Source organism: Hyperolius riggenbachi, chromosome 9, assembly GCF_040937935.1.
Source record: "Hyperolius riggenbachi isolate aHypRig1 chromosome 9, aHypRig1.pri, whole genome shotgun sequence".
Taxonomy (NCBI): domain Eukaryota; kingdom Metazoa; phylum Chordata; class Amphibia; order Anura; family Hyperoliidae; genus Hyperolius; species Hyperolius riggenbachi.
In genome coordinates this window covers 259,062,526-259,089,188 of record NC_090654.1, presented here as the reverse complement: position 1 = coordinate 259,089,188, position 26,663 = coordinate 259,062,526, and the positions used below count along the sequence as shown (strand labels likewise).

The window sequence follows — 26,663 nt, the reverse complement described above, 5'->3', positions numbered from 1 at the left end:
GAATGCTGCCCAGAATCTTGTGAGTTTAGGCATTTCTTCCACAGCTGCCTGGAAGCAGTGTGACTTGTGCTGGTAAAAATAAGGTTCTCTGAAATGAAAACATTGGCCAGACACACCTCTGCAGGCATTGGCCGTTCAGAGATGACACGGGGCGGGGCCATGATGGATGGCATGGTCTATTCTCAGCTGGCTGTATAGCAGAGTCTTTCCTGCTCTGCATTGTATGGGAAAGGGAAGACTGCTTCTTTATATTGGATAGATATTGCAGAATTTTGAGAATCACCATGCCTACCTCAATAATATAAATATGTTTTTAAAACCCTCATGAACCAGAAATGAAAGAGGAACTGTAGTGAAAAGATTGTAATTGTTCACTGTAAAAATCTTCCCTCACCCTAATTCTTGTCACTGTCTGAAATTGATTCACAGGTGATGACATCTTTATTCCTTCCAGAATTCTCTTGGGCTAAGCATCACTGGGCGGGTGTTTTTTTTAAACCAATATACAGCAATATATAGCTACAGGAAGTGTTTGATTCTGAAACCGAGAAGATTACCATACAAGTGGGTATCCTGAATAAATTTACTGCATTCTACTATATGCCACTACAGTGCCTGTTTAAAGGACTACTGACGCAAGAAGAATATGGAGGCTGCCATATTTATTTCCTTTTGAACAATACTAGTTTGCCTGGCAACACTGGCTGCAGTAGTGTCTGAATCACACCAGAAACAAGCATGCAGCTAATCTTATCAGATCTGACAACGTCAGAAACACCTGATCTACTGCATGCTGGTTCAGGGCCTATGGCTAAATGGATTAGGGCTCGTTTCCACTATCGCGAATCCGCATGCGTCCAACGCATGCGGATTCGCACATGTAATGCAAGTGGATGGGCCTGTTTCCACTGTAGCGTTGTTGAGGTGCGTTTTTTTCAGCGGTAAAAAAACGCACAAAAGAGCCAACGAATTCGCCTGCGAGTGGAATGCATGCGAATCGCCGCTAATGTATTTTAATAGGAAATTCGCATGCGGCTATGGTATGCGAATTTTCATGCGAATTCGCATAGGTACCAATGTAATTCAAACAGGCAGTGACATGGTTAAATTCGCATATACCCTCACCTATGCGAATTCGCGGCAAAAAACCGCGCAAAAATTCGCATCCGCATGCTATTTCATACAATTTCAACAGCGGTGGAATCCAGACGATTCTGCACCACAATAGTGGAAACGAGCCCTTAGAGGCAGAGGATCAGCAGGACTGCCAGGCAACTGGTTTTGTTTTAAAAAAAAAAAAAAAAATTATATCTATCTATCTATCTATCTATCTATCTATCTATCTATCTATCTATCTATCTATCTAGAGATATAGAGATACAGAGAGAGAGATACAGAGAGAGAGAGAGATACAGAGAGAGAGAGACAGAGAGAGAGAGAGAGAGACAGAGAGAGAGAGAGAGACAGAGAGAGAGAGAGACAGACGAGAGAGCGAGAGAGAGAGAGAGAGAGAGAGAGAGAGATACAGAGAGAGAGAGAGAGACAGAGAGATACAGAGAGAGAAGAGAGAGAGATACAGAGAGAGAGAGAGAGAGAGAGAGATACAGAGAGAGAGAGAGAGAGAGAGAGATACAGAGAGAGAGAGAAGAGAGAGAGAGAGAGATACAGAGAGATACAGAGAGAGAGAGAGATACAGAGAGATACAGAGAGAGAGAGAGATACAGAGAGATACAGAGAGAGAGAGAGATACAGAGAGATACAGAGAGAGAGAGAGATACAGAGAGATACAGAGAGAGAGAGAGATACAGAGAGATACAGAGAGAGAGAGAGATACAGAGAGAGAGAGAGATACAGAGAGATACAGAGAGATACAGAGAGATACAGAGAGATACAGAGAGATACAGAGAGATACAGAGAGATACAGAGAGATACAGAGAGATACAGAGAGATACAGAGAGATACAGAGAGATACAGAGAGATACAGATAGTGATAGTGATAGATAGAGATAGAGATAGAGATATAGTGATAGTGGATAGTGATAGAGATAGAGATAGAGATAGAGAGATAGTGATAGAGAGATAGTGATAGTGATAGAGATAGAGGATAGAGATAGATATATATAGATATAGATATAGATAGATAGATAGATAGATAGATAGATAGATACCTCCATTTGCCTCTCACTGCAGGAGTCCTTTAAGGCAGGGTTCACACTTATTAAAATTTTAATGTGAATTGCAATAGTGCAAAAACCTGTTCTTCGCACAGCCAATGAAATTCAAGAATCGCACTTCTGATAAAATTCACAAAATTGCCAAAAAATTAATTTGCATAAAATGTAACCGCTAAAAAACGCATGCAGCTTTTCGCATTGATAAGTGTAAACTCTGCCTAAATGTAATGATCCTAACATTTATATAGCGCTTTTCTCCTGTTAGACTCAAAGCGCTCAAGAGCTGCAGCAACAAAGGGAGCGCCCAAGGGACCACCCTGCAGTCTTGCTCAAGGACTTCTTACCTAAATATGTACTTGACCTTAGCATAGGGCTGGTGCACACCAAAACCCGCTAGCAGATCCGCAAAATGCTAGCAGATTTTTAAACGCTTTTTTTTATTTTTATGAGGCGTTTTGCTAGCGTTTTGCGGATTGCTGCTGCGGTTTTCAGTATAGTAGATTTCATATATTGTTACAGTAAAGCTGTTACTGAACAGCTTCTGTAACAAAAATGCCTGCAAAACCGCTCTGAAGTGCCGTTTTTCAGAGCGGTTTGCGTTTTTCCTATACTTAACATTGAGGCAGAAACGCATCCGAAATCCAAAAAATGCCTCACCCAGGCATTTTTCGTTTCTGCAAAACGCCTGCCGCTCTGGTGTGCACCACCCCATTGAGATACATTGACCAAGCAGATCCGCAGCCGCAAGCGGATCTGAAAACGCCCAAAAAGCCGCTCGGTGTGCACCAGCCCAAAGAGTAGAAAAAGCTGGGTCTCCACCTGGATTTTGCAATATTAGCTTTTTATTAATTTATTAGTTGTAGTGCTTTTTGTGGCTATGTTACCACTATTAATTAAAGCGGACTCAAACCAAACATTTTTTTAGTTCAAAATATTTAGTTGCACCACTCTGACACATACAAAGATAAATAAACACTACTTCAAGCCTATGAGCATTTCAGTGCATATTTTTCACCCTTCTCTTTTCATTACTAGGGTTATACAGGTGGCAGCCATTAGCAATTCCTCCTTTGCTGGAGACCATCTACTAAACCATTCTGCCGGATTCTGTCCCGGCAATATGAAAGGAAGGGGAGGGGTTCCTCCAATAAATGTAAAATATTTTATATTTGTCATCATGCAGCTGAAAAAAGGCTGCTATTTATTATTATAATTTAGAAAATAGATTTTATTTCTGAAATCTTGTATTTTTAGTTTGGGTCCACTTTAAGCGAATATTGCAAAATCCAAGTGGAGACCCAGCTTTTTCTACTCTTTGCTTCGGACTGTACACCCCTGTGGGATGCGGGTTTATGCTGGTTGACTCCCTGGTGTCTCCCTATGACTGTCAGTGGTTGGAGCTCCGGGGCAATCGTTTTCATAGGTACTGACCCTAGCCAGGATCTGAACCCTGGTTTCCCATGTCAAATGCAGAGCCCTTAGCCCATACACTATCCAGCCACATCCATCCATCCATCCATCCAGTGGTGGCTGCTAATCAGTGGCTGTTACTGCTGCTGGCACAGTGGAGGCTGCTAATCAGTGGCAGTTACTTCTGCTGGCACAGTGGAGGCTGCTAATCAGTGGCTGTTACTGCTGCTGGCACAGTGGCGGCTGCTGATCAGTGGCTGTTACTGCTGCTGGCACAGTGGTGGCTGCCAATCAGTGGCAGTTACTGCTGCTGGCACAGTGGTGGCTGCTAATCAGTGGCTGTTACTACTGCTGGCACAGTAGTAGCTGCTAATCAGTGGCTGTTACTGCCACTGGCATAATGGCAGCTGCCAATCAGTGGCTGTTACTACTGCTGGCACAGTGGTAGCTGCTAATCAGTGGCTGTTACTGCTGCTGGCACAGCGGTGGTTGCTAATCAGTGGCTGTTACTGCCATTGGCATAATGGCAGCTGCCAATCAGTGGCAGTTACTGCTGCTGGCACAGTGGCAGCTGCTAATCAGTGGCTGTTACTGCCATTGGCATAATGGCAGCTGCCAATCAGTGGCAGTTACTGCTGCTGGCACAGTGGTAGCTGCTAATCAGTGGCTGTTACTGCTGCTGGCACAGTGGTAGCTGCTAATCAGTGGCTGTTACTGCTGCTGGCACAGTGGTAGCTGCTAATCAGTGGCTGTTACCGCTGCTGGCACAGTGGTAGCTGCTAATCAGTGGCTGTTACTGCTGCTGGCATAATGGCAGCTGCCAATTAGTTAGGGTCTTTGGGACGCATGGAATTATCAACTGTAGAGAGCTTTAGGGACCCCAGAAATGGCTCAGCGGGCCGCATTTGGCTGCCGGGCTGCATTTTTTACATGCCTACTATAGATATAGACTTCCTGTTTTAAGATGATAACAACCACCTCTGCAAATAATTTAGCACCAGTGATTGGCCCAGTGGTTCTGTTCATTTACCCCACCTGCTCTATGTTGCTCCTTCGCCTAAGAGTGGATGTGCTTATCTTGGGGACCTGCATTGGTTGTGTGGACATACTCTTTTTCTACTTGCTTTCATACAGTGTATGCCTGGCTAATTACAAATGTAATGCAACAGTGAAAGAATACAGCTCTGCACAGAAAAATGAATAAATAGTGCCATTATCTAAAAGCGCCAGTCCTTGTCACATATTCCATTCCCAACAGGCTCTAGGCCAGGCTTTCTCAACCAGGGTTCCTTGAGGACTCTGCAGGGGTTCCTTGGCATTTTCCCCCATCGTGGAGGTAGTATAATAGAGCACATTATAATAGGGAGTACTGTAAAAAGAAGCACTAAATTTGGGTCAGAATAATAATGAGCACACTATAATGAGTAGGGATGCTCATTCAGATTCCGCGGAAATGCAATTTCCGAAATTCCGATCGGAATTTGCATTTCCGCATCGGAATGCGGAAATCGGTAATGCAAGTGTGTTAGGCAGATTTCCGCCGGAAATCACGGAAATTTCTGCCGGAAATTGCGGAAATTCTGCCCGACTTTAACATCGATTTTCTCAAAAACTATAAGGTCTTTTTGAAAACTTATTTTTGCATCTTGGTCACAAGATTCAGTTTAATAAACCCTGAAAATTTGGTGTTTCTAGGACTTACGGGGGCTTTGCTATTAACCGCTAAATTCGGCGGATTTTTACTGTAATGTAAAATGCAGAAAATCTGCATCTGCCTATTTTCTGTATTTATATTACAGTAAAAATCCGCCGACTTTAGTGGTTAATAGCAAAGCCCCCGTAAGTCCTAGAAACACCAAATTTTCAGGGTTTATTAAACGGAACCTTCTGAATAAGATGCAAAAAAAGTTTTCAAAAAGACCTGATAGTTTTTGAGAAAATATATGTTAAAGTCGGGCGGAATTTCCGTGATTTCCGGCGGAAATTCAGCATTGGAATGCGGAAATTGGTACCGGAAAGCGGAATCGGTAATTGGCAATGGCGGAATGCGGAATTACCGCGGAATCGGAAATTGGCATTTCCGACCATCCCTAATAATGGGTGGCAGTGTAATAGGGGGGTAGTGAAATTAACAGCCTCACCTACTTTTAAAGACCATGCCTCCGGAAAAATAAATGCAGGGGTTCCTCGAGATTAAAACATTTTTTGCAGGGGTTCCTTGAGATCCAAAAGTTTTTTTGCAGGGTTCCTCCAGGGTAAAAAAGTTGAGAAAGACTGCTCTAGGCAATCACTGCAGGTGGCAACGTATCCCAAAGTTACTGAAAAGATATCGACTTACTCTTTGAAATTTCCTCCTTCCCGTTCCATATGCTTTGCTTCAGCTGTTCAATCCTCATCTTACAGGACATGATCTTCCATTTCTAATGATGAAAATCACAAGAAAATCTTCTCTCAATGCTCACACAGGACATAAGAGAGATCATGAGAGCACCACTAATGCAAACATTGAAAAATGTAAACAGTACCCAAGCCAAAGCTCGGGTACAAAATGAGATACTTACCTATCCTATTGAGGCCTCCCTCTCTGTTCTAATGTCACCCGTCGCTGATCACAGCCCCCCCCCCCCCCCCCCCCATAGATTAGCGGCAAGGCCTTGTAGCTAATCATATCAGGGCCGCACAGCTCTTCTTCCTGCAGCGTGGCCACACAGTAGCTGTGCAAGCCCGCCCATGCATGCACAGTAATGCTAATGCGCATCTGTGCACGTAACAGAGGAGGAGCGTAACCCCAATCTGGAGAGGGCCACGCTCAGTGACGGGGGACAACAGAGCACCGAGGGAAGCATCAATAGGATCCTGAGGCTTTGCTTTCTTCAGTTAAGTATCTAATTTTGATCCTGAGCTTCCGCTCTCGATCAATTTAAAGAAGAACTGTAGAGAAACTAGTCCAAAACCTGTCAGATTTTTACTGGCTACTGTAAGAGACAGCAACATAGGAAAAAATGTAATTTACATTTATATTGTGCTGTTCTCCTGGCAGGATCAGAGCGCTTCAGCTGCAGCCAAGAGTGGCGCACTCAGTAGGCAGTAGCAGTGTTAGGGAGTCATACTCTCAAGGTCTCCTCACTGAATAGGTGCTGGCTTACTGAACAGGAAGAGCAGACATTTGAACCCTGGTCTACAGTGTCAGAGGCAGAGCCCTTCACCAGTACACTATCCAGCCACTGCAGGTACACAGGTCACACAGGACAAAAAGCATCATTCGGGTCATCTTCTGTTCCCTAGGGGAGAAACTCCCGCCAGCAGACTCTTCCGTACAAAAAAACTGTCTGACTGCTGCAGTTCTGACAGAAGTCACATGACAGACGAACAGCATCGCTGCAGCTCTGATAGGAGTCACATGACGAACACCATTGCTGCAGCTCTGACAGGAGTCACATGACGAACACCATTGCTGCAGCTCTGACAAGAGTCACGTGGCAGACAAACAGCAATGCTGCAGCTCTGAGAAGAGTCACATGACAGACAAACAGCAATGCTGCAGCTTTGACTAGAGTTACATGACAAGGGTCACATGACGGGCAAAAATCATTGCTGCAGCTCTGACAAGCTCTAAATTATCTAATCGAAAAAAAAAAATGAAAAATTGTAACATGTATGGCCACCTTTAAAAAGAGACTGACGCAAACAAAAATTGCTATTTTTACCTTCTAGTTTGCTTCCGTACTCTCAGTAGATGTAAACCGCCGCATCCCTGCCGCAAAACGAGCGCTTTAGACACCCAAATCCCCGGGGGGCAGAACAGCCGGTGCTTCCTGAAAGAGGCAGAGCTTTCAGCTGCAGCTCTGCCTCTACTGATGTCAATCACCGCGGTTCGCCGCCCCTCCTGTCCCCTCTCACTCTTCCTTCACAGAGAGGGGCAGGGAGAGGCGGAGATCCGCACAGCGATTGAAGTCAGGAGAGGCAGAGCTTCCGCAGAAAGCTCTGCCTCCCGGGCAGCAAAATCCACGACCAAGAAAGTTTGTTTGCCCCGGGATTTGGGGGGTCTAAACCCCTCATTTTGCGGCGGGGAAGCGGCGGTTAACATCTACTGACACTACTGAAGCGAACTACCAGGTAAAAATAGCAATTTTTGTTCGCTTCAGAGTCTCTTTAAAGGAAATGCACCTTGTCCTGCTGTACGGTGCAGAATACACGTGTTCGGGTTCTGAACCATGTGGTGCTGAATTCAAATGCCAACACGACCTGCAAGGACTCTAGGAGGCAGAGAATTTGAGAAGGGTACAGCGAGGGGAATGAATACACTGACAGAAGACCGGGAAGGTTCTATATATTCAGAGCCTTCCCTCTCCATAGGCCACAATGTAACTATTCTTTTGTAGGTCTCTTCAGGGGATTGTATGGAAAGATTTTTTTTTAAAGCTTTCTTTTAATCAGGGCTATGGAGTCAGAGCTGTGTTGGGTTCCTGGAATCAGAGGTTTCATACACTGAGAAGTCACAGGCCCATATGTAATTCACTTTTTCTCCTGAGTTATCTCCTAGGAGATCATTTTCATCTTCTCCTTAAAATGAACTTTTCAGCATTTTACAATTGAAAAAGTACCTTAAATTTGGTTAAAATGTACGATTAAAATTATTTTGAGTATTTTCTTTCTTGCTGGTGGTCTAAAAGGCAATTTATGACAAGGTGTATAAATATCACCTAGGAGTAAACGTGAATTGCATATGGGCCATAGTCGGATGATTTTTGTACCGACTCTACAGCAGTGCTTTAACCTCCTTAGTGGTAACCACGTGCTACACTCGGGTTGGAAAACCGCAGCTCAGAGCGGTAACCCCGAGCTACACTCGTGGTAGCCGCTGGGAGGTCCATGCGGAGCATTGCACACAGTGGACCATTTCACTCACCTCCCGGGCAATCCAGACACTGGTGGCCATTCCTCTTCCTGTCCACGGAGGCTCTGCATCCCCCTTGTGAGATCGCCAACTGTCGCCATGACGACAGCTGGAAACCTCACTATGAGAACTGCAGCAGTCCCAAGGAGGTGGGTAAGTGCAGGGGCTGCTCCAAGCTCTCTCGTGGTATGATATTTTCTTGCTTTTAGGGTCTAAAAAGCACATGACAAAATGTACCGCTTTTAGACCCTAAAATCAGGAAGGAACCGTACCGCCAGAGAGGTTAAATAAAGCATAAAAGTTAGGTGCTGCACAACTTACCAGCTTATCGGTCACCAGCTTCCCTTCTATGACCGTTGCAACTCTAAAGAAAAAAAAAAAAAAAAAAAGAGAAACAAACACACATATATAAATACACTCAAAGTAATACAAACAAAACAGAAGACAATTGACAATTGTATAGATTCTAACACCTAGTGGTTTCCAATAAAATTACACATATGAATTGGTTTCTCTAATGGGTTTTGATGTCACTCATCACTTTGACCAATCCTGAACAGAGAAGTTCCTATTGTTTACATGCAGCAGAATTGTTTACATGCAGCAGAAATGTTTACACGCACCAGTATTGTTTACTTGCATAATTATTATCCACACAGGTGGGAAACGGATATACGTGAATGAGATATATTATCCTTTGGGTGTTATGGAAATCAGTAAAAATCCTAATATGGCCACCAGATTCGATCATCAGATAGATCCCTGTCAGATCAAATTTGACAGGGATCTATCTGATCTGTGCCACACATTAGGACCAGATTTTTAATAGATTTCAGTAGATTATAGATTTCAGTAGGAAATCTATAAAAAAAAAATCTTTGGAAAAAGCAGCGTTGCACTGATCAGTCCAGTGCAACGCTATGGGGCATCGATCTGCTGCTGCTCTCAACCTGCCGATCAATCGATATCTAGCATCCGGAGCTCCCACTGCATTGATTTCTAGCACATTCGCTCAGAGAGGTGGAATCAGCTGGATATCGATGAGGAAACATTGGTAAGTGTATGGACACCTTCAGACCATCTTTTCTTTTATTCGACTGTTTTTGTTCGTATTTAAAGAGGAACTCCAGTGAAAATAATGTAATAAAGTTCTGCATTTTTACAATAATTATGTATAAATTTAGTCAGTGTTTTCCCACTGTAAAATCCTTCATCTCCCTGATTTACATTATGACATTTATCACATGGCGACATTTTTACTGCTGGCAGGTGATGTCACTGGAAGGAGATGCTGCTTGCTATTTGGCAGTTGGACCCAGCTGTAAACAGCTGTTATTTCCCACAATGCAATGAGGTTCATATAAAAGTATTAGAGGCAGAGGATCAGCTGGGCTGCCAGGCAATTGGTGTTGCTTAAAAGGAAATAAACATGGCAGCCTCCATATACCTCTCTCTTCAGTTGTCCTTTAAAAGGTAACCTGAAGTTAGAAAGCGATATGGAGACTGCCATATTTATAACTGTTTAAACAATGCACATTGTCTGGCAGTTCTGCTGCTCCTCTGCATCCATTTTTAGACCCAGACCCAGAACACGCAGGCAGCAAATCAGATGTTTCTGACTCAAGTCTGACTAGATTAGTCTCATGCTTGTTTCTGGTGTGTGAGTCAGACGCTACTGAAGCCAAAGAGATCAGCAGGACTGTCAGGCAACTGGTATTGTTTATAGGGGAATAAATATGGCAGCCTCCATATACCTCTCACTTCAGGTTCCCTTTAAGCCTTATTCTTATTAGTGAAGATTGTTGCCTGCTGGGTTTGGAGCTTTATTCCCTGCTGACAGTTTGGGGTTCAGCTTTGTACAAATGTGTCCGTTACTATGGTGCAGGGAGGAGGAATGACAAGCGATGCATGTGGGAGTGGCTACCAGTGGGTAGGGTGAGAAGGACAAGATGCTCAGGGGGTGGGTCAGAAGTTTCTGGTGTGTGAGTCAGACGCTACTGCAGCCAAAGAGATCAGCAGGACTGAAGGCAACTGGTACTGTTTAAAAGGAAAGAAATATGGGAACATCCATATCCCTCTCCCTTCAGGTTTCCTTTAAGACAATCTGCAGCGCAATCAGCCCATAAGCAATAACCTGAAGGGCCACCATGGATCTGGGCACCCCCAGTGAGGAAAGAGCCCAGAACAATGGCCTTTCCAGATGAAAGGCTCTACATTGGACAGTCCCATGGTGCTTCCAGCTAATGTCCAGATTCTACTTCTCAATGTATCTAATCACAAAGCCCTCCAGCCACGCTGGAATGTCCGCCGCCAACAAACACAGTACAGAGTAATTTGTCAAGTGCCACTTACTGTTTCTGAAAGTCCAGCTGTGTTTCTCTTAAGCGGTTTAATCTCTCCTTCTTGTCTGCAAAACTGAAAAATGGAAAAGAAAGAAGGATCAAAAGAGAGTTCAGTGCTGATCAGTATCTGTGTTTGTGCACATTCTTCCCTCAGACCTCCAGGCATGCATGGACTATACTGCATACTGCACCACACAACGTGAAGGTTCTCATTCATCCAGAGGACAGGTGACAGACACAAGGCCCGCGGGCAGAATGCGGCCCTCGCCATTTTATGTGGCCCTCCAGAGCTTCACATGTGCATCATTGTAAGCAGTGAGGACTCCTTCACACTAGAGACGCTTTATCATTTTCGTAAGCACTGGCGATTTTTCAAAAACGCCCTGAAACCGCTTACGCAATTCTTTCCTATGCGCTGGTTTAGATTGGGGCGTTCCATGCGCTTTCTGATCAGAAAAGCGATGCATGGACCATTTTCTGTGCGATTTTGCTACAATGGAAGGTATAAGAAAAACGCAAAACGCTCACAAAAAAAATCACTTTGTGCAGTGATTGGGTTCACGTTTTTACAAATAAGTACATTGTACTTATTTTTTTCCGGGTCGAAGAGTTCACTTCCTGAAAAAACAGAATCGCTCTGCAAAACCGTTTACAAAAACGCTTACCAAAAACGCCCACACAGAAATCGCAAAAAACCGCCCAACGCGAACGGAATGTGAACAAGGCCTAAAAGAAAAACAGTACACTGCTATACCATCCAGAGGATGACAGGGTTTCTGGTGTAAGTCTTGTCAGTTTGAGCCTGGGTGCAGCAACAACCCACAGGATCCCCTCCATGAATTTAGCATGATCCAAATTCCCCTGTGGCTGATAAAACACACACACACACCTACACACCTTTCCCTCTGGCACCATCTCCCCATGTAGTAGTGCAGTGGAGCAGTGTAATACCTGCTCCAGTGCTGAGTCCTGTCTGTTCTTCCTGGCAGCTGCACGCTCTGAAACTTCCACACCTCCAGCTCTTGTTCATGTGACATGCATTCAGATGTATGCAGGATAGCGCGTGTGGCTGTCAGGAAGATTAGAGGAGACCTGAAACAGCACCGGAGCAGGTGAATATTACACTGCTCCACTAAGCTACTCTGCAGAGGGGGGAGTAGCCGCTCCACTGTGCTACTCTGCAGAAGGAGGAAAAGCAGGGATCAAGCCCCCCCCCCCCCCCCCAAGGTCAATATAGTTATGACGCTTTATTTGAGACTGTTCAATAACTGTTAAATCTTCATTTACAATTTGTCTTGCAACTTAGACTATATTTTAGAGTTTGGCCCCTTACGTGATGGAGTTTGACACCCCGGAACCCAGGGCATGCTATAAAGATAAATGAAGGTGCCACTGGACATCTTTCTGTTATAGACGCTATATAGGCTTGTTCATGCAAAAATGCATCCGGAAATTTGGGCGGTATCGGAAATACCGATAGTAGAATATCGGTAATGTTACCGATATTCTACTCTTACCTTCCATAAGCTCTCACATTAACCCTCCCCACTGACTCATATTAACCCCTTAGCAGCCAATTTATTTGGAGGCTTGCAAGTGCTCCAGGCCAATTTATTTTAGCACATTTTTTTTAATTTCTTATTTGTTACGTTTCCCTGCTTCCAATTAGTACGCCTGTAATGTGTATTTATGGCCACTTGTCACTAGAGGGCAGTGTGAGACAATAACAGAGGACGTCTGCTTTCAGTTTTTATATTTTCTAAAAGCAGAGAGAGATCAAAGCATCCAAAGAATTTACAGCACAAGGAGTTCTGTGGACTGAGGACAAAAGCAGCGCACTTATCTCAAACGACATAACTCTATTGAAGTTGCCAATGGGTTAAACTGTTCTACCTATGCCCAACACTAAATTAGAGCTAATGTGGGATTCAGCTATATAGTAGCAGATACTTGCCCAAGCGCTGCCTCCGCCGGTAACTGTACTCCTCTGCAGCCGAACCAATGGCACTGCTGACAGACCTCCGCCGCTATTTAGAGTAGTAGCCTAACTCTGAACCTGGTGTACCAATATCAATGGGAACTACATCTCCCACTATGCATTGCGAGGTGGGGGACATATGAATTACCAAGGCATATCTGTAGCAAGGGACACAGAAGATGGAGGCTTACATATGAACACGGGGCTATGAAGTAGCCCCCTGAACCTTCCTGTGTTAACTCTTTATAACTTTCCCCCACAAATGTTAAGGTGGCCGTACATCAGGTGACTTGGCAGCCGATCGATCATCCAATTCGATTATTGTAAATGGGATGAAAATCGGTGTCGCCAAGAGCATGCCTGATCAACGATGCAACCATTGATCGGACATGCAGCAAGATGTAGGGACTACTTGCGCAATCGGGTGCACCGGGCTTACAGCGTGCGATATCGGGACGAGCGACGAAACCCATGGCGCTGTCCCCGCCTCCCCCGGATACAGGCGACCCATGTGATTGCCGGTGTAACGTGTGCATGACGTTGGGGGCGAGGTCACAAGGCTGATTCCCCAGAGATTTCATGCTGACATTGACTGGAAATTGGCCTGCAGCGTACGGGAAGGTAACAGATCTCTCTCCGATCAGATTCAATCAGAGAGAGAGAGCTGTCTCTTTGTCGATCTGCCCATACATCTTCTGATGTATGGGCACCTTTAAAAACTCATTGCTTCTTCTATGCAAAGTTTGAGGTTGAACTGCAATAGAATGCAGCCATGGCTCTCCTGAAAAGTAAATAGAAACAAAAACACACAGCCAAGGTTCAAGGCTATGTTAACTGTAAGATCTGTTCATACGAGACTTTAGTATGATATACATGAAAAAAAAGAGAGGCTTTACTGGACTTGCTTGATTTGGATTCTTATGCTGGGAATACATGGGTCGATTTTGCCGCTTAACCTCTTGAGGACCGTGGGCTTAAACCCCCCTAGTGACCAGGTCATTTTGTTCAAAATTGGCCACTGCAGCTTTAAGGCCAAGCTGCAGGACCGCACAACACAGCACACAAATGATTCCCCCCCCCCCCCCTTTTGTCCCCACCAACAGAGCTCTCTATTGGTGGGGTCTGATCGCTCCTGCAGTGTTTTTTTTTAAATATAAATATTTATGTTATTTTTTTTTTTTTTTATTAAATTCGTGTATTTTTTTAAATATTTTATTCCCTCCATCCCTCCCACCCCCCAGGCAGCCAATAACGGCGATCGGCTGTCATAGGCTTCAGCCTATGAGAGCCGATCGCTCTCTCGTCCTCCAGGGGGACAGCCGTGTCACACGGCTGTCCCCAGTACAGCGCTGCTGCAGATCGCAGCGCTGTACAATACAATTAAGCGCAGGTTTCACCGTTACAGTCTCCAGAGCGGCAATCGCCGCTCGGAGACTGAAGGCGGAGCTCCGCTCCGCCCACCAAGCAGGGGATGCGCGTGCATCCTGCGTGCGATCTCCTGCAAATGCAAGCCCCAGGACTTTCCGCCAATCGGCGTTAGGCGGTCCTGGGGCTGCCGCCGCGGCCAAGCCTACCGGCGTGTAGCCGTCGGCAAGTGGTTAATCGTTTCGCCGCTCGATTCCGCAGTCTTATCTTCGGCTCGTTTTTCTTATCTTTTTTCCATTCACTTCAATCCGGAATAGAGCGGCGAAACAATCAGGCGAGAGATCGGACATGTCGGAAATGATTTATTGTGCCATCTTAATGGCTCAAAATCGAGCCGTGTATTCCCAGCATAATACAAAGCTTTGGGGGTGACTTGACATATGCCCTGTGCTATAGTGCTATGTTACTGGCTCTTGCACAGTGACTGGATGCCAACTGTCTCCCCTTATCATCCGAGGTAGACTACAAAGCCTGCACAGAATGTTCCAGCAGGTGTCTGATGAGAAATAACAGGACTTCAGGAGTAGGACAGCTGGGCTGCAGCCTCTTCTCAGTGCTTCATAATAAGCTGCATTTGCAATGCAAACAGGAGGTGAGAGAATAGTTAAGGTGGCCATACATACAACATAAAACCAAAGCTAGGCTCAATTAAAACCACTATCAAAAACAAATGGCCCCTAAGTATAAGAGCCCTTCCACACTTCATGTGCTTCTATATTTAAAACGCATTAACATATTAACTGTGTTGTCTTTACAGTGCAGGGCGATCCATTTAAACCCAATTGCAAAAGTAGTGCCTGCAGCATTTTTCGTGCATTTGCCATAAATTAATAAGAGCAGGAGCTTAGGGTTAGGCATTGGTGGGGGGGGGGTTGGTTAGGGTCAAGAATTAGTGGGGGGGGGGGGTTGGTTAGGGTTAGGCATTGGTGGGGGCGGAGGTTGGTTAGGGTTAGTCACCGGTGGGAGGAGGGGCAGAGGTTGGTTAGGATTAGGCACTGGTGGGGGAGGTGGGGGTTGGTTGGGGTTAGACATTGGTGGGGGGCGGACATTGGTTAGGGTTAGTCATTGGTGGGAGGAGGGGCAGAAGTTGGTTAGGATTAGGCACTGGTGGGGGAGGTGGGGGTTGGTTGGGGTTAGTCATTGGTGGGGGAGGTGAAGGTTGGTTAGGCATTGGTGGGAGGGTTAGGGTTAGGCTGGGGGGGGGGGGGGGCTTGGTTAGGGCTAGGCATTGGTGGGAGGGTGTGGGAGTTAGGGTTAGGCTTGGGCGGGGGTGTCAGGCTGGTTAGGGTTAGGCATTGGTGTGGAGGTTGGTTAGGCATTGGTGAGAGGGTGGGTGGGTTAGGCATTGGTGGGGGGGGGGGGGGGGGGGAGGGTGAAGATTGGTTAGGGTTAGGTATTGGTGGGTGGTAGGTTGGTTACGGTTAGGCATTAGTAAAGCAAGGGCTCGTGTGAGAATAGGGTTAGATAAAAATATTGGTAATTTTTACCAATACTCTACTAATAGATATTTCCTGTGCCCAAATTTCCACAGTGCCAATTTTGCATGCCCCCTCCGTGTGATCCTGTGTTTACTCCTAACGTTTCCCTGCTATAATTACACCTGCTGAAGCACAATATGACAAGCAACTGGCTCACATTTTCCATCTCATCAGTGCTATATTTATGACTCTCCGCAGTTATAGCTCGCAGGAATCAGCAGCTGTCACAGGCTTGTCACTGTCAGGATCCTGGAAAGCAGAAGCGCTATAGAATAACACACAGAGGAATGCTGCATAATGAATCACCTGCGATTAGCAGTGATGAGGTCACGTGCTCGGTCACACACACCGCTCGCTGCTCCAGGCCACACAGACGCTGCACGTTTGGTGTAGCAGGCGCTGTCACGCTGGCCGAGGCAGAGGCAATGTGTGTGGCTCCCGGAAAGCACAATGGAATGAGGATCTGTGAGCCGATATCTCCGTGACTACACAAACCACATCCTGTCTGCTGGCGTAAGGCGAGAGTCTGACAGATAAACATCTCCCAGGAATTATGGGGAGATCGGATCTGCACATCGCACGCCTGCTTCCCATCATATTAACATTATTGTTTTGTATAAACTGTTTCAGAGAAATGGAATAACAGTCTTGTACAGAAGTAGCAATTCCCAGAGAGTTCCGCCCTCTGCTTCCTACTCCTCTGTTAAAGAGGAACTGTTGCGAAAATCTTAAAATTTAAAACACATACAAATATGAAGTACATTTCTTCCAGAGTAAAATGAGCCATACATTTATTTTCTCCTATGTTGCTGTCACTTACAGTAAGTTTTAGAAATCTGACATTACCGACAGGTTTTGGGCTAGTCCATCTCCCCATAGGGGATTCTCAGCATAGCCTTTATTCTTTATAAAGACACTCCCTGAGAAAGATTTATACAAGGATGCTGGCCAGCCTCCCTGCACACTTTTTTGGCAGTTGGATGGAGCAACTGCCATTCACTAAGTGCTTTTAGTAATAAAGAAAACCCCGAGAACTCCCTTATGAGAAGATGGGCTAGTCCAAAATCTTTCAGTAATGTCAGATTTTTACTACTTAACCATTTAAGCCTTCTGGACATAGAAGCTACGTCCAGAAGGCCATGTGCGCTCCCGCAGCCGATCGCACGCATGGCCAAACAGGGAACACTGTGTACTAACGCTGTGTTCCCTGAAGGCCTGTTTTTGGCAGTGCAGCAGCGCAACACACCGCAGACGCCAGTTTATAGTGTGAAACCAGCATTAGTCTTCTTACTTATGGAAAAGCTCTAAAAACATCCCTGTATGCTTTGCATTTAAGAAAAGATACTTTGGATTCTCCTTGGAGTCTTTTTTCATCGAGTAAAACTGCCCGTGGAGAATCCTGAATCAGTGTGGAGACATATTGCTATACAGACTGGGTTTTCCAGAGAGTTCCTCACACATAAAGCGGGAATCGAGACAGAACAGCAAGCCTCTGCCTCCTGCGGAAAAACACACTGCAATGCATGTTGTGAGAGAAGCCATACTATTCACACTGCTGCCAACCAATGGAAATACCAGAGGATCTGTTCACTTACAGAGCATTACCAAGTGCTGCACGCTGCCTGCCCGTATCTGCTGGCCACAATGCTGTGCAGTGCCAGCCTATTCATTATACGTGACTAAATGCATCTCTGTTCTCTGTCAGAAAGAACGTTCTGTCCTACAGAGAAGAAAGCGGGACGGACGAGCAGAAGCCCCACCAACTGGAACGTGATCTGCCAAAGGACAACTGACCTGAGAGGGATATCAAGGCCGCTATATTTATTTCCTTTTAGGCCTCTTTCACAGTGAGACGTTGCGTTTTGATGCGACGTTAAAGTCGCAACACAAACTTACAATGCAACGCCCCAAAAAAGTTGCACCGCAACTTAATGCCCTGTTATCGTCGCATACAGTAGAGTAGAGCATACAGGCAGTTAAAAGTATGCTTCCTAGTCATTACTAAGCATGTGCAAACAGTCCAACGCAGCTAATAACGTGTATAACGCACAGCATGCAGCACTTTCATTTAACGTGCAGCGTTAGACACCAACGCAACGTGTGCACTGTGAACAGGGCATTGATTTTTCATTGCAGTGAGTTATTCTGCATTAAATGTTGTTTTAACGTGCGATCAGCTGCCTCTAATACTTTAAGCCACAGACTTTGAACAAGCATGCAGATCAGGTGCTCTGACTGGATTAGCTGCATGCTTGTTTCAGGCGTATGCTTCAGACACTACTGCAGCCAAAAAGATCAGCAGGGCAGCCAGGCAACTGGTATACTTTAAATGAAAATAAGTATGGCAGCCTCCATATCCCTCTCCCTTCAGTTGTCCTTTAGGCCTCGTTCACATTACACGCTTTGCCATCCGTATTTCGGCAATGCGTGTAGGAGGCAGACACGCAGGAACATCAGAAGTGCATAGACTGCACTGTAATGTTCACACTGCATGCGTTCCGGACCAGTGCGGTTAACAAAACGTGTGGCTGATCCATTCACTACAGTGAAAGTGATCAGCAACGCAGACAAACACAGATGGTGTGCAATCGTACGCGTTGCGATTGTACAGCGTGTGATAATGTGAACAAGGCCTTAACGCTGTTGACCAGGCATTTAAATAGCTCCATGTGAATAAGACCTTAAATGGGTACTATGGCAAAAAAAAAAATTAAAATATGTGCAAACATAATTTGCTGAGAATCCCCCATGAAGAGGTGGACTAGTCCAAAATCTGTCGGTTCTGTCCGATTTCTACTGCCTACTGTAAGTGACAGCAACATAGGAGAAAAGTAATTTATGGCTCATTTTACTCTGGAAAAAACATACTTCTTATTGAGCAAATTACATCATCAGTTGGTTGTTCAACTCCTGACAGTAACTGGCTCAATTTCTTTCTCTTTTGGGGCCTCAGGAAACCTGCATGAAATATACTCACTGGGGGCTTGTTCACACTGCAGGCGTTTTTGGCTTTTTTTGGGCCGCGTGCAGTTTTTAAAAAACGCTCCCCGACCGCGTAGCCAATGAATGTCTATGAGAAGGTTCATATCAGTGCTGGTCGTGTGCTGCGCAACTAGTAAAGCGGTGCGTGGACCATTTTCGGGGCGATTCCGCCTCAGTGGAAGGTATAGGAAAATTGGAAAACGCACAATAAGGCAATACATTGTACATTGTATTTTTTTCCGGGTCAAAGAGTTCACTTCCTGACTTGCTTCAGGGAGTGAATTATAAACCCGCTCGGGAAAAAATGCTTAGAAACCCACTAAGCACAAAAACGAATTGCCCACCCAAGCACCGAGAATCAGAAAAAATAAATATGCGTCAAAAAAAGCCCAACGTGGACGAACACGCGAACGGAATGCAATGTGAACAAGGCCTACCTCTATGTGACACCACATCACCACATGTGACTGAAATCTGTGCTTCACCTCACAAAGGGAAAAAAGTGGGAGTAAACTGCACAAAAGATTTATCAGAAGAAAAAAAAAAAAAAAAAATATATATTAACACTCCCAATCTCCCAGATTTTTTGGGACAACTGATTGTTTCAGTTGAATTGCCATATAATTGGATCATTTTATTGTATGGTGTGTGGCCACCTATAGACTTTGGCCTAAAATCCATTGAGGAATTGATCGAACTGGGTGGAAGATTGGTCAATCAGCCCCCAGAAATGCACTGTTCGATTCTGTAGTTAGAGCAATTTTTTTTAATGCATTCCATGCTGGAATCTATTGATAATCATTCAGCAGAATCGATTCGATCATTTGGAAACATTGAGCAAGAATCTGTGTGTGCATAGCCTCTGTTGCTGTGATGGATGACATCACTTAAAGTGGACCTAAACTCTTGCACAGGAAAAAAAGGTAAACAGAGAAATGCACCCTGTATGTACTTGAGGGCTCGTTTCCACTATTGCGGTGCGGAATCGCCTGGATTCCACTGCTGATGAAATCGCATGCGAATGCGATTCCCCGTGCGTTTTTTGCTGCGAATTCGCGTAGGTGAAGGTATATGCGATTTTAACCATGTCACTGCCTGTGTGAATTTACATTGGTACCTATGCAAATTCGCATGCGAATTTGCGGCAAAAAACGCATGGGGAAAACGCATGCGATTTCCCTATTAAATACATAGCATGCGCTTCGCATGCATTCCACTCGCAGGCGAATTCTGCGGCTCTTTTGTGCGTTTTTTCACCGCTGAAAAAAAACGCACCTCAACAACGCTACAGTGGAAACAGGCCAATTGCGTTGGAAACAGTGGAAAAACGCACCTCAACAACGCTACAGTGGAAACAGGCCAATTGCGTTGGACGCATGCGGATTCGCGATAGTGGAAACGAGCCCTAAGAGTGTTTAGCCGGTCTAACTACCCCCTCATCTGTGACTAATCACAAGTGTAATTTGATCTCTCATATGTGTCAGCTGGATGCCTTGGCAGAGCAGCTAATTTGTAAACACAGGATGTTAATACGGTCTGCTTCCATGAAAGCAGGAAATAAACACGGTGCAGATTTATTGCAGGATCTATCAGCTGTAACAAAGAAATATTTTTCTTTAAAGGTTATTATGCTGTTGCTCATCTTTTAGAACAGTGAGGAAGTTCTGAGTTCAGGTCCGTTTTAACACAGTAAGGTCCCGAAAGGTGGGGGGGGGGGGGGCGACTGCCTGTGTGTAGAAACATGACGCTACTACTTAAGGTGGCCATACACTGGTCGATTTGCCATCAGATTCGACCAACAGATAGATCCCTCTCTGATCGAATCTGATCAGAGAGGGATCGTATGGCTGCCTTTACTGCAAACAGATCGTGAACCGATTTCAGCCTGAAACCGATCACAATCTGTTGTGGTGGTGCTGCCGCCGCTCCCCCCATCCCGCATACATTACCTGCTCCGCCGGCGCGACTCCCGTGTCTCCGCTCTTCTTCTCCGTCTCCGCTCTGGTCTCCAGGTCCGGCATGCTTTACTTCTTCCTGTCTGGGGGAAGTTTAAACAGTAGAGCGCCCTCTACTGTTTAAACTTCCTGCCGGGACAGGAAGAAGGGAAGCATGCCGGAGACCAGAGCGGAGACGGAGAAGAAGAGCGGAGACCCGGGAGTCGTGCCGGCGGAGCAGGTAATGTATTGCAGCTCTATTGCGTCAGTCGTCGGGCACTCGAACGCCGCTAGCGATGCGCTCTTTACCCACGGGCGATCGACGGTTATTTTCCGCACGGCGCGATCTACGGGATCGGACGGAATGGATCAAAATTCGGCGTGTAGCGTGAACGATTGGCAGCAGATTCGATCCCAGTGATCGAATCTGCTGTCGAAACGGGCGCAAATCGGGCCAGTGTATGGCCAGCTTAATGCTGGATACACACCATGAGTTTCCGCGTCGCACGCGGCAGTCGATACGCGTCGATTCGATTATTTCTGAACGAATTTCGATGATTTTTAGGTCGAATGCCATGTAAAGTATGGCAAATCGACATAACGATCCATCGAAGCTTGAATCGGACATGTCGGAAATAATCGAATCGACGCGTATCGACGGCTGCATCGAACGCGGAAACGCATGGTGTGTATCCAGCATAAGGCTTTGTTCCAAGAATAAAGAATGTGCACATACTTACATGTGACTTCTCCCTGCACAATATTTATTTTACACATAAGATCAATACAATGTCAATATCAATTAAAGGATTTAACCAGGAGGATGCCTGACTACGTCATCCAAATACAACACGAGTCGCAAAGCCTGCACCAACCTCCGTAATCATTATAAGACAATTACAACTAACAACCATTAGAGCACGTAGCCAGGTGTGAGGACTTGCGTAACGTCTGTAATTGCTCGCATACCGCTGTGTGACACAGATGATGCACCGTGCCATTAAAAGGACACAATAATAAAAATCTAATTGCTATATAGTTGTATGGAAATTAATTTGGTAGCTGTAATGGAGCAAGACTACAAGAGTGGCAGTGTGACAGCAATCAATCTAACATGCTGGAAGGCATACATTTCAAATGGCCGTGGCCAAATTTGGAAGCAGGGCAAAGCCGAAAGATGGCTCACCTTGCTCCGGCTGAAACTCGGGCCCAGGTTACTATTCCCGCTGCGAGCTGTCGCAAGTCGGTGGGGGAGTCTGGGAGAGGTACACGTGTAATTCATGCACTGGCTATTGCTGGAGGCTGAATTACCTTGTATTCTAATTTGAGCTCCGGCAGTGGCTGCCGCCCAGATTAGTGGCTGAGCTCCGCTATAGCCGTAAGTGTCATTACGGCCTATGGTGGTGCCAAAATGATAGACACAGCGCTGCGCTGAAATTAGCTGATCCGTGCTGGAAGGCCTTATGGACCATTTCCACTAGAACCGGATCGCAAGCGTTTTCTGCATGCGATTTTTAAATGCAGAAACGCAGCTGGTTAAAATCCATAGGCCGCATCCGAATTGTGTGCGGTGGAACCCGCCCACCCGAAAAAACAAACAAAAACCTATGTATGCTGCATATTTCGGCACTCGGATGCCAATTTGCATCCGCACATGTGCTACATCCATTTTGGAAACGGACTTGGCACCCCAGTGGAAATGCAGCCTATGGCACCATTTCTACTGTGAAACACAGGTGGACCCATGTTATGCAGCAATGCACAGCTCCCTCTACACAGCATGACGCGTTGTGATTGGCCAAATAGTGAGGGCATAGTTTACTACAACCTACCTGAAACATAAAAGTGCAAGATGGGGCTGTCCACCCAATCACAGTCTAATTTAGGGGCAGGAAATTCCACAAACATGATTGGGTGGGCCCTCTCAAACTTTTAGGTTTCAGATAGGTTGTAGTAAACTACACCCACACTATTCAGTCAATCACAATGCTTTGTGCTGTAGAGGGTGCTGTGATTGGAGAACTGTTCCCTATTAAAGGGAACCTAAACTGAGAAGGATATGGATTTTTTCTTTTAAAATAATACCAGTTGCCTGAATCGCCTGCTGATCCTGTGTCTCTAATACTTTTAGCCACAGCCCCTGAACAAGCATGCAGATCAGGTGCTCTGACTGAAGTCAGACTGGATTAGCTGCATGCTTGTTTCAGGGTGTGATTCAGCAACAGAGATCAGCTGGACTGCCAGGCAACTGAAACATCCATATCACTCTCAGTTAAGGTTCCCTTTAAGTTTCCTGCTGGGTCCCCAAAGGTAGACTATCGCCATGTACAGTAAGCTTTCTTCTATATCGAATAAAAATCAATCAGAAACCTGATCGGACTTCTCAGAAATTAGCGATTTTACCCATCAATCTGATGGGAAAATTGCATGGTGTGTATCAAGCATTAAAGAGAACCCGAGGTGGGTTTGAAGATTATTATCTGCATACAGAGGCTGGATCTGCCTATACAGCCCAGCCTCTGTTGCTATCCCAAACCCCCCTAAGGTCCCCCTGCACTCTGCAATCCCTCATAAATCACAGCCACTCTGCTGACAAACAGCTTGTCAGAGCTGGCTGTGTTTATCTCTATAGTGTCAGTCTGCTGCTCTCCCCGCCTCCTGCAGAACTCCAGTCCCCGCCTGCTTCCCTTCCCTCCCTGCTGATTGGAGGGAAGGGACGGGGGCAGGGACCGGAGCTATGCAGGAGGCGGGGGAGCAGCTGAGACTGACACTACAGATGTAAACACAGCCTCACAGCACAGCTGTGATTTATGAGGGATTGCAGAGTGCAGGGGGACCTTATGGGGGTTTGGGATAGCGATAGAGGCTGGGCTGTATAGGCAGATCTAGCCTCTGTATGCAGATAACATTCTTTAAACACACCTCGGGTTCTCTTTAAAGGCAGATAATCAGAAGGAAAACCAGTCAACTGGTATTGTTCGAAAGGAAATAAATATGACAGCCTCCATATACCTCTCACGTCCAAGTCCATTCAGTCCACATCCAAAGGGCTGGTGTGGAAGACTCAGACTAATTGAAATACTAGCTTTCCTAATGCTTGGTACACAGTGAGATTTTCGGGCAGATTTACTGTCAGATCGATTATTTCCAACATGTCCAATCTGATTTCCAATTGATTCCTGATACTTTTCCATTCACTTCAATGGGAAATCGATCAGATTTTCCCTGCACAATTTGCCTGCGGGAAAACTCTGTGGATTCGGCACGGAAACCGCGCAACTGGAAATGGGCCCTAAATCTGCCAGAAAACCTCATAGTATGTACCTAGCATAAATCCAGGAATACTGCGAGTGATTAGATCGATATTCAGATCTGATTATTGATCGGCTATAGAAGAAACCTAGCATACACAAATAGGACATTTTTCAAATTCTGATGAGATTTCCGATCATTTTTCCAAACGGGTCTCAATCGAAAATGAATTAAAAGGACATGCGCACGCAACGATAGCCAGTTTTGATTGATATTTTACAGCATGTCCGATCAGCTTTCTTTTAATCAAGAAAGCAATCGATTTTGAGCTTGAAATCAGTCACTTGCAGTCAGTAGGTTGTATATGTTTTTTTTTCTTCCCCAGAACCAATATTTTCCTGATTGGAAATGGGATCAGAAGTGTAAATTGTACACTGTGTAGCTATAAAATACAATATCTGGGTATTTCTCTATATTGGAAGGGGGGATGGGGCAGACTGTGTGGGAGACCTCAGGAGTAAACACTGGCCAGGGGGCGGGGACTACTGCTTACATCATCTACCGGTGAACCACAAGAGCCAGCAAGCCCAGTGAGGGTTCCTACACACCTCCCCTCCCCCCACATAGCATAAGCCCCGCCCCCGCTCACCTCTCGGTGTCCCGGCCGTCGAAGAAGACGAAGTCTCCGCTCTGGACGCAGCGGGCGCAGGTGAGGCGGCGGCGGGTGGTGTTACACAGCGGGCAGCGCTCCACCGCCACGTACAGCCCCTCCGCGTCCTCCACCAGCTCCGCCCCCCGCCGGGCACCCTCCTGCCCGCTCCGGGCTCCCTTCCCACAGGGAGACGCCATGACAGCTCCCTCTCACCGGCTGTCACGTGGGACTTTGTTTTCAAGCGGAGGCATGCTGGGAGAAGGGGGCGGTGCTGCAGCGGCTGGTCACATGACGTGGCTGTGCTGCAGACTGTAGTGAAGAAGTCTGGTGCTTGCTTGAGATCATCATTGTGGCTGCTGCTGTGTCACTGAATGGGCTATGGAGGGAAATTACACTTTTTTTTAAAGGGTAAAAAGTGAAAATAACTTGCCCAATTTAAAGAAAACCTGTAACATCAAAAAGTTCCCCTAGGGAGTACTCACCTCGGTAGGGGGAAGCCTCAGGGTCCCAATGATGCTTCCCATCCCACGCCATCCTCCATCCCTCGGGGGTCTCGCTGCAGCCCTCCGAACAGCGGCGATGTAAATATTTACCTTCCCGACTCCTGCGCAGGTGCTGTGGCGGCTCTCTGCTCCGAAACAGGCGGAAATACCCAATCGCCGTCGGGTCTGCTCTACTGCGCAGGCGCAAGTCTCCAGCACCTGCGCAGTAGAGCGGACCCGACTGAGATCGGGTATTTCCGTCTAATTCGGAGCTGAAAGCCGCAAAAACAGCGCCCCTGCTGGAGCCTGGAAAGGTAAATATTGAACAGGCTGTCGGGCCGGCTTTGAAGGGCTGCAGCAAGACCCCCGTGGGACAGAGGACGGCGTGGGAAGCCTCATTGGGACCCTGAGGCTTCCCCCTCCCAAGGTGAGTACCCCCCAGGGAACTTTTTGATGTTACAGTGTCTCTTTAAGTTACTTGGGGCTTCTTTCAGCAAAACCTGAAAAAAAAAAAAAAAAAGGACACAGGAGCCCTTAGGGCCCTTTTCCACTACCCAGCGTTTTGCGATCTGATTCCGTTAGCTAACGGACCACAAAATGCAATCCGCCGCGCTTATGGAAACGCAATCGCAGGGACATCAGACAGTGCATAGACTGCAGTTTCCATACATGCGCTGAATCGCAGTGCATGAGTGCATGCATTTTGGGGCAATTGTGCCCGCAATCCCATTCAGTATAGTGAATGGGATCAAAAACACCCCCCTCCCCCGTGGGGAGTTATGTGCGGCGAAGTGGAAATGAGACCTTACAAGAAAAACAGTACCACAATAGGCGCGAATTGTAAAAGCCGCAGTTCCGCCACCCAAAATGACCTTCTTTGCTGCAAATCAGGGCTTTTATAAAGGCACCTTATTACCGGCAGTGAAATTTCAGAACCCGATAGCATTTCTACAAGCCCCTGGCACCTGCGATGCTATTGGGCGCTGAAATTTACTTTTATTGCGCGTTTCTACTTGAGCGGAAACAGCCGCGAATCTGCAGAGTTTCCCCGCAGGCGAATAGCGCGGGGAAACTCTGCCATAGGGTGCAATGGTAACGCTGGCTGAATCGCTACCGCTAGCGTTTCGGCTGGCTTTTCCATACGAATCGGCACGGGAGGCTGCGGATCCCATAGCCGTGCATGGCACGGCTGATGTGATTCGTCTGCTTTCCTCGCAGACCCAGAAGAGCCGGCTCGCGTCTCGCAGACGCACGCCGCTCAAGTAGAATCGCGCCCTTACTGCCGCTAATTAGGTGCCTCCGGTTGCTGAAATTTACCTTGCTTACCGCATATTGGGGGGTTTTAAGGTTTAGGTAGGGGGAAGTTTATGCACGGGGGGGGGGGCATGGGGTGATCTTAGGGTTAGTGATCGGTGGAAGGAGAGTTCTGTGTGGGTAGGGTTAGATTAATTCATAGTAAAAAATATCTAAACATTACCAATATTTTCCTATCATAATCAAGCATAATGATATTAATTATAATGATATTCTACTGGCAGCAATCCCCAGCACCATATTTCCAAGATGCCTTATTTATTTTTAATTTATGCTTCTTTCAGCCCCCTGTTGGTTTTCTGGTTCCTTGCCATCCTTCCACTCTGTTCTGTTCAGCAGCTGG

At 46.1% G+C, this 26,663-nt stretch overlaps 1 protein-coding gene across 1 annotated transcript in view; it reads right to left on the bottom strand.

The window, feature by feature from the left end:
• The window catches only part of ATG14 (autophagy related 14), a 35,102-nt gene extending 10,327 nt beyond the window's left edge, over positions 1 to 24,775 (bottom strand). Inside the window, 4 exon segments of the mRNA XM_068254959.1 lie at positions 5,904 to 6,004; positions 8,803 to 8,845; positions 10,834 to 10,896; positions 24,522 to 24,775. Of these exon segments, the coding sequence (XP_068111060.1) occupies positions 5,904 to 6,004; positions 8,803 to 8,845; positions 10,834 to 10,896; positions 24,522 to 24,775 (461 nt within the window).
• Positions 24,776 to 26,663: the final 1,888 nt, after the last annotated feature.